This window comes from Pseudopodoces humilis, chromosome 24 (assembly GCF_049639895.1).
Source record: "Pseudopodoces humilis isolate 2021_Gansu_Grassland_sample_001 chromosome 24, ASM4963989v1, whole genome shotgun sequence".
NCBI classification, from domain to species: Eukaryota; Metazoa; Chordata; class Aves; order Passeriformes; family Paridae; genus Pseudopodoces; species Pseudopodoces humilis.
Window position 1 is genome coordinate 2,894,911 of NC_142223.1, and position 12,778 is coordinate 2,907,688.

The following is a 12,778-nucleotide window of genomic DNA, read 5'->3' on the forward strand; positions in this document are numbered from 1 at the left end:
TTATATCTGGGGGTATGACCAGGAATCATCAAAATGAATCCAGTCCACACGTTCAGTCAGGTCTGGAGGCAGATGCACTGTCCTGGGAAGCCATCTAGAGGTAAACACTGGAATTAAGGGAAAATGGCACTTAAAACCATTCTCAAACTTGTTCACACCTCTAGTTACTGAAGCACAACCTCAAAGGATGTTTGAATCTGAGCACCTGTGAGAGAGGTGAGTTTGGATGCTGAATCCCCTTAAAAATTAACTCACTTTTCTTCTTTGGAATCAAACAGGTATTTTTGAAAGCAGGCATTCAAAGTGGCCATGTGGAAACAGATTGTTGAGGGGTTTTTTTGTTGGCAAAAAGAAGAGCAGCCAAGTTTCTGGTGCCCCCCACATTCAACAGCTATATCACACATAGATTTTTTTTTTAATTAAAAAAATATGAAAAATACCAAAATACTTGCATTTCAGCTCTGTTAAAAGCTCCACAAAAGTTTTAAAGGAAAGAGAAAAGGAAATAAAATTGAGAAGAGAAACTTGCACATTTTTTACCTTTAACTGCCAGGTTACCTCATATGAAATAAGCCAGATGACTGTCACTGCATAATCACAAATGTCAGGAGAGAGGGTTTTGAAGAGAAGATGAAGAATCCTAACTGGAAACTGTCTCTACATACTGTCAGGATCAGTGAGTGTTCCCTAACTCAGCTGTGTCTGAAATAAGCAGAGAATTTCCACGGCCTGTTGGCAGCGTTTAACACCTTGGTGTGTTTTTATAGGAATACCTCTAGAAATGCAGCTCAGGGAGGCACCTGGCATTACAATTTTCCTCTCAGGCCAACAGCTCTGGAGGGGAGACAGAAATTACCCAGAGAGCCCAAGTGTCTGGCTTAAAGCAGGAATGACTCAGTGTCTGGACTGGAAACAAATATAACAACTTTCTGGTATGGAAATAAGGAGCAGTGCTGAAAATGAAAGGATATGAACTCCATCAAAATATATTTGGTTTTTTGATTCCTGAGTTCAGTCTCTTTATGCTTAAGCACCTCAGACACATATAAAATAGAAAACTCATCAATATTGCACAGTTAACTTGTTTAGATTAAAAGAAAATTAATTATTAATGCAAAACATTTGCAGGTACTTTGAAGCCAGGGGGAATGGAATAATCTGTGAGCATTTATTTCATGTATCTATTTCCACCTTGAATAATAATCTAAATATGTGTTTGAAGTGATTTTTTTTATTCATTATGATTTTGACCCATGTACAAAGTTGCTACCAAATTTGGATTGGGAGTTAAAAGACAGTTCTAGATATATAACATTTTCCTAACCTACTCTTCAAATTTCATTGAAGTATGAATTATTTTACTTCTTTACTGCTTTAGATTTACCTTGAAGCAATGGAAACTAGTAGATGCTACATTGTAGAAACCAACAAAAACAAGAAGCAAAAGCAGATTTATAGTAAAACTGAAGTTAGTGCATCTTGCATATAGTAAATAAAAACTAGATGCAAATTATTTTAAAATTCACGTAATTCAACCAAAAAGTCAAATAGCTTTAAATACTACACATATTGTATGTGACAGCATTAGAACTTTAGGAACTTTACTTTTTAGAGGTATTGTCCCTTTTAATTGCAGTTCTACTCTGAAAAGGAAAAAAAAAAAAAAATTTCAGAATTTCATCTGATTCTTGTAAAGCAACCACTGCACTCTTTCTTGGCAAGAGGTCTTTTTCCAAATTGTCACCTTTTCAAAACCAACATGAACTTTTATTCACAAAGTCCATCTCTGTTAGTGACACCCCCTAAACTACACTTTCATAGAGGTTTTTAATCCTGCAGGTACAAACAGACACTCATACCTTTGTGGGAGTAACGAGGATCTGTCACATCACAGTGCTTCTCTCTAATTATCAGTCTGAAGTTGTCCCAAAGTGAATCCTATCCATGTTTCCACTCAGAAGTGCTAAACCACTGCCCTGAAACATTCCATAAGCATGCCTGTTAATTCTGTGAAATTGCATCATCTTCAGAATTAATTTTGCATTTTTGGCAGTTGTTTCCTACACAGACACTTGCAACAGAATATAAACTGAAAAAACAACCAACACAACTTTTTTTAAAGCCATTTTCATGGCACTGTTAACTGTGTTTTATAGGTAGGCAGGCAGTCTGGCAGGCAGGGGGATTCCTGGGGTGGTCCTGTGCAGGGTCAGGAGTTTGATGATCCTTATGGATGCGTTCCAACTTGGGATATTCTATAATTCTATGGAATGTATTCAGTGGTAACTCAAGCCAGTTTTGGCTTCCATTTGTTTGTTTAGTTTGCTGGGTTTGTACATGTGCAGCTTTTGGACTGTACTTAGTGTAGATTTACTTGTATTCTCAACAAGTTATAGAAGCTGATTTTTTCTGACTTGCAGTGGCTTGAAGGAAAAAACCAGCAGTGAAAAGCACATTTACCTCCAAAACAAGTTGATACACTCCCTACACACATCACTTACATGACAGAGCTCCATTTTTGCAAAACAGTGTTACCTGGATCTATGAAGAGGCTCAGGCAGTGTTTGAATGCTCACAGTTCATGTTACACCTGTATTTATAGGCACAACTGTGTTCATAGAGCCTTTGCAGCCAAGTTCCTACCAGCCTTGGAAGGCTGTTTGTACAAATGAGGTTGCTAAACTGCAAGAACTTTTGAAAGGAAAATGAGCTGGACATTAAAACTGTGCTTGAGGTATGTCTGAAAGCCATTTGGGCTAACAATTCTGTGTTTTCAACTTTAAAAACCCCACTTAGATCTCTACAGTGCAAACCTAGGAACACAGAGCAGCAGTTCCACAATGGAAAGGCTGTGTAACTACAGTGTCAAGTAATACCATTTTTCACATCAGTGCAGGGTTCTTGATCATAGACAATCTGTCATGATTACAGAATAAAACTTAAACCTCCTTTAAAAAAGGAAAACCTTTTGCCAAGCTGATCTGGTTTTTGTTAGATGAAGTACTTCTGTCAGATTTGGATAAATCAAGAGCTAAACTTTTGTGCTTCTTGATTTCATTTTTCCCTTGCGTTCACACTTTTCATTTGAAATGTGTCCCAGTGGTTCTGTGATTTCACACTGTCCTTCTGTATGCTCTAAGAGTCTGATAGTGCTGCCTTCTAAGTGGAGTTCTGCCATGGACTAAGCTCAAAGGAACCAGGCTTCTGGTTAACTTCCAGCCTGACAGCAAAGACTGTCAGGCCTTTTACAAAAAGCTGTATTTCAATGTCTTAAGGGCTTTCCCAGGATCTTACAACAAAGCAGTGTCATGAGTAAAGATACAAAGATAAAAAATGTCTTGATAAAGATATACAAATATAAAGATAGTTTAGATATATCTAAAGATATAAAAATGTTTTACTGAGTAATTCTAAATTCTAGGCAACATCCTTTTCTAGATTCAAGAAGTGTAAAACTAATTGTCTTTATAAGCAGAAGTTTTCACAGTGCTTATAGGGGCTCTCTGGAATTCAAAGGGATTCAACATCACCTATATGGTACTTGTTCCACTTGCTGAGTTGTTTCCATATATGTTAGAATTTGTCATTTGTAGTTACTGCCCTTGGTTTTCCTCACATATCTGTGATTAGAAGCCAGAGCTCTCAATATCTTAGGCTACTTCAAGGGAGAACAATGCAAAAACACCACATGTGAAGAGGAATGGAGTGACCATGTTTGTTAACCTGATTGACTCATCTTACCTTCTCTTTGGTGCCTTTACTCACTTTCAGGCCAGTCAGTATTTACCCATTCCTTCTGACTAACTCCTCAGTCCTGCCAAAACTGTTAAGACATAAAAGGAACTGGGGAAACAGAAGAATTATATCTTTAAGGCTCTTAAAATTAGAGAAAAGTCCTGAAATCCTACTAATCTAATGTGACATCAATTTTGACAAAAGCTGAACAGCAAGTGAATGCCTGTAACAAGTTTGCACTGGAAACTTGTAAACTAGCTTAGGAAGGAGATCTCAGGATAAAATATTCTCTGAATTCCTTCTAACAGTGTCTTTTTAAAAGAATTCCTTACATGCAGCTGTAACTTCTTTTCAGAGTGAGAGGTTCACTAATATGTACTGAGGTGAAATAATTCAAGGCCTCTGACTGTCCAAAGTTTCTTCAAACTTGGCACTTTCACAAAGGAAGTCAAAAAGAAGAGCAATGTTAGGAAGAGAATGATGGTGTCAAAGGCAAACGATTTTGACTGGGAGGCTAGGATAGGTCAGGTGTATGAATTGATGTGGGAAAATAAGTTCACACTAAAATCAATAAACCTCAGCCTAGATATTACCTCTCAGAATATAAAATTAGCTTTAATTTTTTGCTTTAGTTTACAGTTTTTTTAAAAAAAAATTCAAGTCAGTGTACCCCCACAGTTGTGGATGGAGTAGGGCTGGGAGGGGCTCAGTGAAGTGTCCTGCACCACAGCAATGGAAAGATCAATTATTCCCCAACTTAGTCAGTTCATTTGCATCAGAACTGGAAAAATGACTGATGACAAGGTCCAGGCCTGCTGAGTTAAGCTGAGAATTCCATGTTATTACTTACATGGATTTCATTATCTTATCCATAGTGTCTTTTCTGTCTGTCTATCTATCTATCTATCTATCTATCTATCTATCTATCTATCTATCTATCTATATCTATCTTAATTTTAAACCACATAATTCAATCATCTGTACTTGCTGACCTCCAATGAAGTTAAGGGTTAGACCTATTCTCTTAAGAATCCAGTCTGGTCACTCATCATCTGGTATTTTATCTCTTATGACTCATCTTGTTTACTCATTCCATACAGCTAAATTTTTTTTTACCCCACTGACTAATTCACATTGAAATTTCTTGTTCTTTGCTGAAATGCCTATTTTTTATAAATGGGATTTTTCTAAGCAGATATATTTTGTCTGCTTTTTTAAAGTGTGTTAGAAAACATAGAAAGGACTCACCTTTTTACAGTGAAGATCTCTCTGAGGGAATACACTGCAGGTAGGTTAGCCAAATGCAGAATCCTGTGGCTCATAAAAAGGAGTACTTCTCTTTTATGGCCACGATTACAAGCTTTTATAAGGATTTATAAAAGGACTGTTGGGGAGATTAGTGGAGATAAAGAAATGTTTCAGTGTTCAGAGGATGAGCACAGGTTGCATTGCTTATGTCAAGCTGAGCTAAAAAACTTGTTTGCTTTTTAATGTTACCCAAACAAGTTTTGTCCAGTCACATGGTGGACAGAAATACACAGAGTTACACTTGGTGACTCATTCCTGCACTGTCACCACCTCCTCTGGTGCAAGCATTTGGATACCGTATGCTCTGATCACACCTGAATTGCAGCCATGGATAACACATCATCTTGGAAAACACAGCAAAATATGGAGTTGTAAAGATATCAAAATCTTTTCTTTAGAAAGAATCAGCACAGAGGGTTAGAGTCAAAATTCTTCAAGTCAAGAAGTTTCCCTGTGCCAGCACTGCACCACTGGTGAGCCCAGAGCCCCTTGCTGCACACTCAGGCTGGCAAATAACTGACAGGTCTATGTGGATCTCCAAAAGCAGAATTCCTTGAGACTGAGTTCAGAATGTCTGTTCTAACTGTTCTGGCCAGCTGTCTGTCTCAGCAAGTGAGCAGGGGAAAAGATCAGCACTGAGCAAAAAGCCTTGGAATCATCCTTCAGATCTATCCTCCTGACCATGGAGGGAGACTGGAGTCCAGCACAGCCACTCTTACACAGGCTCTTAGACACTCACTGGTACACTTGCAAAACACCCCAGAGAGCTTTTCAGGCCCATAAAGCAGAAAAAAAAGAAAACCCATTTGCAGTTTTGAAATATACAAAAGAATGGTGTTTCCTGGAAGTGACTGTGCTACATATGAGCTTGAATCATTCCAAGTGCAGTTGTCACAGCCGGATGTTTGCAGGTTTCCAGCACCTGGCAGCCCTGCCTGAAGGAGAAGGGCAGGGGGAATTTGGTATGCAAATGACTTCTCTCTGGAATCAGTCTGGAGGATATAAATACTGACAGAACCATATCAAACAGTGTCCAATTATTCTCACCAAAGAACAATGGAATCCTATTATATTCTGGTTTTAATAGCAGGAATTTTAGTTGTTTTTGTATTGCTGGTTTTAATTGCACCTGGTAGTCATTTCTTCAAGGGAGAGATTCCTCCTGATGTTGACCAGCCAGCAAAGCTCCGCTTTTATCACCGTATTTACACTCTGATGGAAATTCTGGTGAGTTTATCATGCTCTGGGATACTGGGATTTTCAGAAAAGGAAAGGCTTGACTATGAATATATGCATTTAAATACTGCAACTGCATGTAATGGGAAGCACACAGTAAGACAGATTTAAAGGCCAAAGGTTGAGTTGGTTTCTATTACCATATATAAAGCAGGATGAGGTGAGTTCTTTTAATACTGAGATATCCATTCTTATACTGCAATTGTATATTTCTATAATGAAATGACTGCTCCTGTGGCTGACAGGAGGCCTGTGGATATAATTTACATGAATAATAATGACCCAAATTTCTATGTCTAAATGCACTCTGATATATGTAAGACAATTTCCTAAATTCTGAGTTATTTGCAGTAATTTTCTTTCCCTTGTTTCTGTTCTTATTCTGCAGTGACTGAATTACAGAGTCCTAGTTAAATATCATAGGATCAGGTAGGTTGGAAGACATCTCCAGAAGTCATCTAAGTGAACCTCCTACCAAAGCAGGTTTAGGCCTGTTCTCACTTATTATCTAAGTACCTGGAAGCCAGACTCACTGTGCTGTGGGCTTTGCCATCACAGAAAGAAACAGCTTTCTCCCAAAAAGCTTTCAAAGCAGGCAGCAGGAGGATGTAGGAACAGCCTAAGCCCTGTCATGTCTGGCACGTAACATGTCAAAAGAAAGCCTGCAGGAAAATCAGAGTGGTTTCTTTGATGTCTGTATGAAACTCACCTCAATTCTCTAATCCCCACTTATACAGAAAGAACACAGGAACTTGGGCCCACATCCTGAGAGGTGATTTGGGCCATTACAATCTATTCAAGATTTAGGTGGTTTGTTTGACTTTACAGCATTCACCAAATCCAGTGGTTATCCCTGATTCTCCAGTGGTACTTTTCTGCCTTGTCTGCTGTGAAAGAAGATGCTGCTGTCCCTGCATATCTCACACTGCTCTTTGTGTTATGTTATATATAAACTCAATATAATGACATGACAGTAATATTATAATAGGACAACATTATTAAATTCTCTAGTTTCCCTATTTGATGGGTGAAAAGTGATTTCAGGTGATACTTTTAACCCATTTTCACAGCTTTTAAGTGTCTGTTATGGAAGAAGTGTGTATGCTGTCTTCATTGATAATACATTCCCAAAAGTTCAGCATCCTTTTTCTGAATAGTTTTAAAGATGCATTTCACCACTTGCTGTGCATTGAATCCACTCCCCTATTTTTCTTTCAAAAGCCTTTAGGCATCTGCTGGTATTTTGGGTGAATTTCTGGGTAATGTTTTTGCTCAGAGGAGCAGCCCTCACAGTAAGGACTTCACAGGTTTCTTAATAAGTGCATAATGCTTTGTGTATGGCACGTGTGAAATTAACTTTTCCTGCTCATCCTGATGAATGCTGCTCTTCCTGTGCCATCAAGCTGTGCCTGTAGTGTATGCTCCTGTAAAAACCTCTTTTTCCACAATACAGGACAGTCCTCTCCTCTCTTCTTGCACCTTACTTGCAATGTCTTAGAAAAGCTGCAGCACCAGCTAAATGTGTGCCTTCAACCAGAAGGTACAACTGATGCTCCTGCTGCATCTGTCCACATCCCTTGTTGTGAAGAGATCAATGACCATGCCAAATGCAAGAGATGAGAGGAAGCCTCCTGGCTTTTGTTTCAAACTACTCAGACAGATCTGTGTTCAGACTAACTGTGCATATTGCACTGTGATCTGAAGCTTTGATGATAATTACTGTGGTTGGAAAAGCACACTTCAGAGTGACTGACAGAAAAGCTGTCTGATGTAGTCCTACATGAAGCTCAAATTGAGTGGGTTTTGCTGCTTTTGGCATGTGATTTTGCAATTATTTTAAAGTAAAAATCTGGTCCCCATATGATCTTCCACATAAAAAGCTAGTTGGTGCCAGAATTTAGGTGTTCCAGCAAATAGTTTTTGAAAGACGGTGTTTCACAAGAAAAGCTGACATGGTCTTTTTCATACACATGCACATTTTAGGACCTGGTTTATGTAATATGTTTCACCTACTAACACTGACCACATCTGTCTAGAAATAGTCAAACCTTTTAGGTTTTGAATGTGTTGCTATAGGTTTTGAAGTATTTCCTAATTATTGATTAAGAAGTTTTTCAACAGAGTACATACCAAATTCCCTCTTCTCCTTCATGACAGTGTTTCCCCTGAATTTGGAGATGCCTCTGTGATGTCAGGAACTCCTGAGACAAGGCAAGGAAAGAGGATATTTAGCTAGGATGCTCTGATACTGAGTTTATTGTATATATTAATGTCATCTGAAAGCCCTAAAAAACCTCAAGGATGCTAGAAAATTCAGTGAGATTAAATGGCAATTCTGACAACTTCAAACATTCCAAAACCATGACTCTGACAGATGGACTGGCTTAAGAGTCATGAGAGTTTTGAAAATTGCTGATTGGGGAAGATTAGATTCACCTTGTGGTTTCTGCCACCATTGCACTGGGTCTTAAAAGAGTTTTCCCCTTTGCCATGATACCTTTAAATGTGCTTTTTCAAATGTAAGGCAAGAACTGTGGCCATCCACTTGTCTCTCAAACTACCCTAAGCACTGCTGGCATTGGTGGCAGACTGTTACGAAAAAACACCAGATCATCTCTGGATTCCCACATTTGTTTCTAACTGATTTTCTCCCATGGCTTATGGTGATTTCTTTTATTGCTCCCTACCCAATTTGTTTATTGCAAACTGGTGTAGATTATTAGGAAGAAAGAATCTGTGATACACAGGTTGAAAAAAGCAATTCACACAGGCAAAACTGGTCTTCAGTTTGTAAGGAATCGATACAGAGACTTCTGTGGCTTAGAAAAGAACAACAATACAATTTGCAAATGCCTTGTGATGACTATCATCATTCCAGAAGAATGAATTGCAGTAGTCCAGAAGGGCATTTAAGTCACCATGTAATAGGAAGGGAAATGTTGTTCTAGCAGGAAATGCATTCATTACATGTGTTCAAAGGAGGATTTCAGTGTGATCTTTAGACTATCTTAATTATCAGCAGTTGACTGGCCTTGGATAAGGCCATTTAACAAACCTTGCCTGTCTTCAGAATATTTGGTTTTTTGCTGATTAGATGTAAAAACTGCAGAGTCATTTATGAATAGCTGTGAGATCTTGAAAAAGGCAGTGATTTCACTAATGGAGGAGATAAGATTCAGAACCATTTTCATCAGTTCCTCACTTGGGCCAGCAGCCCCTCAGTAATGATTACAGACACAATGATTTTCTTACAGCTTGCTCTCACTGACCCCTGGCAGGGAGATAACCCAACACCATTAAGTCACTCAGTCTTGGTTTTCCCCCCAGCATGATAATCCTGTCATGAGAGAGATTTTCATCTCACCTAACCTTAAATATTTTAACTGAGGCATCTGAAGTACAGTTAATCATGGAGATGAACAGACACTTCCAGAGCATGATTTAACACACCCAGAATTGGAACTGTCCCCAAGAAATGCCTCTTTCTATTCACTCATTAGGAAAGGAGCCTCAGGCCTCCCAGCTTCCACACCTGAGTAAATGCCTGTTGTTACTTGTGCTAAATCCAGATCACAGGAACTAGAAGGTATTTATATAAGACATTTTATGGAACAAGTATTACAACATTCTTCCCACAATCACGAGGATGTAAACTTTCATGTTTTTAACAGAGATCCCAAAGACACTTATTTGTGGGAAAACTAAAAACTAGCAAGTAACCAACCCAATTATCCTAAAGACAGTGTAGGAGAAAGTAGTTAGTGGCCTTTACAAAGTGGGAAGATTTGTATTTTCAATAGTAACTTCTCATTTTTCCTGTTCTATCTATCTAGGCAAAGTCCTTAAACCAGTTGGGTATCGTGGAGGAGCTCACACTTATCAGGCTGATCACGGATGGAGTCCCGGCGTGCCTGGATTCCCAGCTCTTCATTAAGGATCTCCATTTTGATGGGGTGCCTGTAAGGATTTACCTCCCAAGAGAACCATCTGCAAGCAAACGGAGAGGAGTCATCTTCATCCACGGAGGATGCGGCATTTTCGCAAGCATCAGTAAGGAACTGAAAGAGAAAATGTGACTATTTAGCTTTGCTAACTGCCTGTTTTTAAAAACTCCTGACCCTAAGAAGTGACTGAAGCTTATTTGGAGAGACTGGAGATAGAAGGCACTTAGTGCTTATTTTTAACCTTTTAAACTCTCCAGTCTGCACTTATTTAGTATTTAAATTATTTTTATAGGATATAGCACTCTTTATCATAGACCCATTAGGATCATAAAATGGTTTGGTTGGAAGTGACCTTAAATACAATCTTCTTCCCCCTCCTACCATGGGCAGGGACACCTTCCACTACCCCAGTTGCTCCAAGCCCTGTCAAACCTGGCCTAGGACACTGCCAGGGATGGAACAGCCACAGCTGCTCTGGGCAACCTGTGTGAGGGCCTCAGCACCCTCATAATAAAAATGTGTTCTTTACATGCAAATGAATTCTATCCTACTCAGTGTAAAACCACTGCCCATTCTCTATTAGTAATAACCATAATGATTCCTTATTTTCCACACAGATCAATGAACTCTCTAAATGTATCAACTACACAGCAACTTCTGATGACTGAAAGTCTAGATTATTTTTATCCTAAAGAAAATTTGGGTACTCACTAAATAGGCAAGAGGGTGACAAGCTGTTGTGGTAATATGCCATAAAAAAATATGTGACAGTATTGACTAAAGTTTTCTGAGATGTTAATTACATCAACAACATTTTTTCTTCAGGAAGTTATGAAAGAATATGCCGGTACATAGCCAGAAAATCTGATTCAGTGGTTGTGTCTGTTGGGTAAGTGAGATCCAACCTGTGCTAATCCCAGAATTAGAGAACTCTGCTGCTTTCCCCCTGCTTCCCACACACCTCTGAACCTACATTTCTTTAAATATAAGAAAAGAAACCAAGCTCTAGTGCTGTCTTCCCCATGCTGCTGTTATGTGGGAGCAATGGCAATGGAAATACTTGAGCCAGGGTTAGAGTTACAGGTTTGTTCATTGTACATCACTATCACCACAGAAATCATGACCTTTGTTTGATAATAAGAAATTATAAGCCAAACATCAGATTTTAATATTTGAGGGGAGTATTTAAAATCATCTGGGATGATTTTAAAGAATAAATAATGAGTCTAAAGTTTAGTATTTTTTAAAACCAGCATGGACCACTGCTTCCTATAAAGATGTTTTGATTATGGAAAATATGTGATGGTATAAAGACACCATCATTTCTACAAATTCTTCCTTGAAAAAGTTTATTATTAAGGGATTTTATTAAATTGGAAGGAATTGGTTTTTAGAAGGGAGGAAAATTTTTCTGGTTTGCTTCAGCATGTAAAAACTTTAAACCAGAGATAATTAATGATGTAATTAATATTAGTTTGGGGGAATTTTTGCATGGGATGTATTTCAGATGAGACAGAATGTGTAACACCAGCTGCCTTTTCCACCTCTCAGGTACCATTTAGCACCTGAGCACAAGTATCCAGCCCAGACTCTGGAATGTCTCAGTGCTACCGTGCACTTCCTGAAGACTGCAGAGAGCTTCGGGGTGGATCCCGCTCGGGTCGTTGTTTGTGGGGACAGTATAGGGGGCACATTCACTGCCAGCATTTGCCAAGAACTAGGGCAAAGGACAGATATCCCAAAGATCTGTGCCCAGGTGCTGATCTACCCATTTCTCCAAGCACTGAACTTCAATCTGCCATCTCACCAGAAAAACGCTGCCGTTGCCTTCCTGTCCCAGGAGCGCACAGTTCATTTTGTTCTCAAGTACCTGAATAAGGATTGCTCCCTGAAGGAACCAATTCTGGCTGGTTCTCATGTTCCTGAGAGTATAAATTTGAAATACAAGAAATGGATAAATGCAGATCTTATTCCAGACGTGTTTAAAGTGGGCTATAAACCACCACTCCCCACTTTGTTTTTACCTCAAGTCCATGAAGAAGTGCAGGAACTGTTTGAGCCCTGGGTGTCCCCGCTGCTGGTGGAGGATGCTGTTGTTTGTGGCCTCCCTGACACCTGTATTGTCACCTGTGAGCACGATGTGCTCAGGGATGAAGGGCTGCTGTACAAGAAACGCTTAGAGGACAACAATGTACGTGTGACCTGGCACCACGTGGAAAAAGGCTTTCACTGTGCTCTGGGATTTTTTGGATATGGTATTTTCTCTTTCCCATCATCACGTACAATAATTGATCATGCTGTAAACTTTATAAAATGCTATTAAATCATTTTCTTGCATACCGTGCACTGGTATACAGAAAGAGTGTGATTCAATTAAATGATTGAATTAACTATTTGCTAACTATTTGTCCATTAGAATCAAGGCAAGAACTTATGACATGAGCATGGTCTGCTGAATTCTGATTTTTACTTGCTATTACTTAGGAACATGATGTTTATAAGCTTGCTTTGATGTTCTCTTCTTGCATTATAAGAATTTTTGTTCTCTTCATATG

General features: G+C 38.9%; 1 protein-coding gene across 1 annotated transcript; it reads left to right on the plus strand.

Annotated features, from left to right (window-relative positions):
• The first annotated feature begins 6,099 nt into the window (after positions 1-6,099).
• On the plus strand, positions 6,100-12,567 carry LOC102110790 (arylacetamide deacetylase-like 4). Its single transcript, XM_005528398.2, has 4 exons — positions 6,100-6,270; positions 10,113-10,329; positions 11,049-11,112; positions 11,775-12,567. Exons 1-4 carry the CDS (start codon positions 6,100-6,102, stop codon positions 12,544-12,546), a joined length of 1,224 nt encoding a protein of 407 aa, XP_005528455.1. The 3' UTR covers positions 12,547-12,567.
• Positions 12,568-12,778: the final 211 nt, after the last annotated feature.

Coding starts and splice junctions, on each gene's coding strand:
- LOC102110790 (XM_005528398.2), top strand. CDS start 6,100: ATGGAATCCTATTATATTCTGGTTTTAATAGCAGGAATTTTAGTTGTT. Junction 6,271..10,112: donor ACACTCTGATGGAAATTCTG/GTGAGTTTATCA, acceptor CTATCTATCTAG/GCAAAGTCCTTAAACCAGTT. Junction 10,330..11,048: donor CGGCATTTTCGCAAGCATCA/GTAAGGAACTGA, acceptor TTTTTTCTTCAG/GAAGTTATGAAAGAATATGC.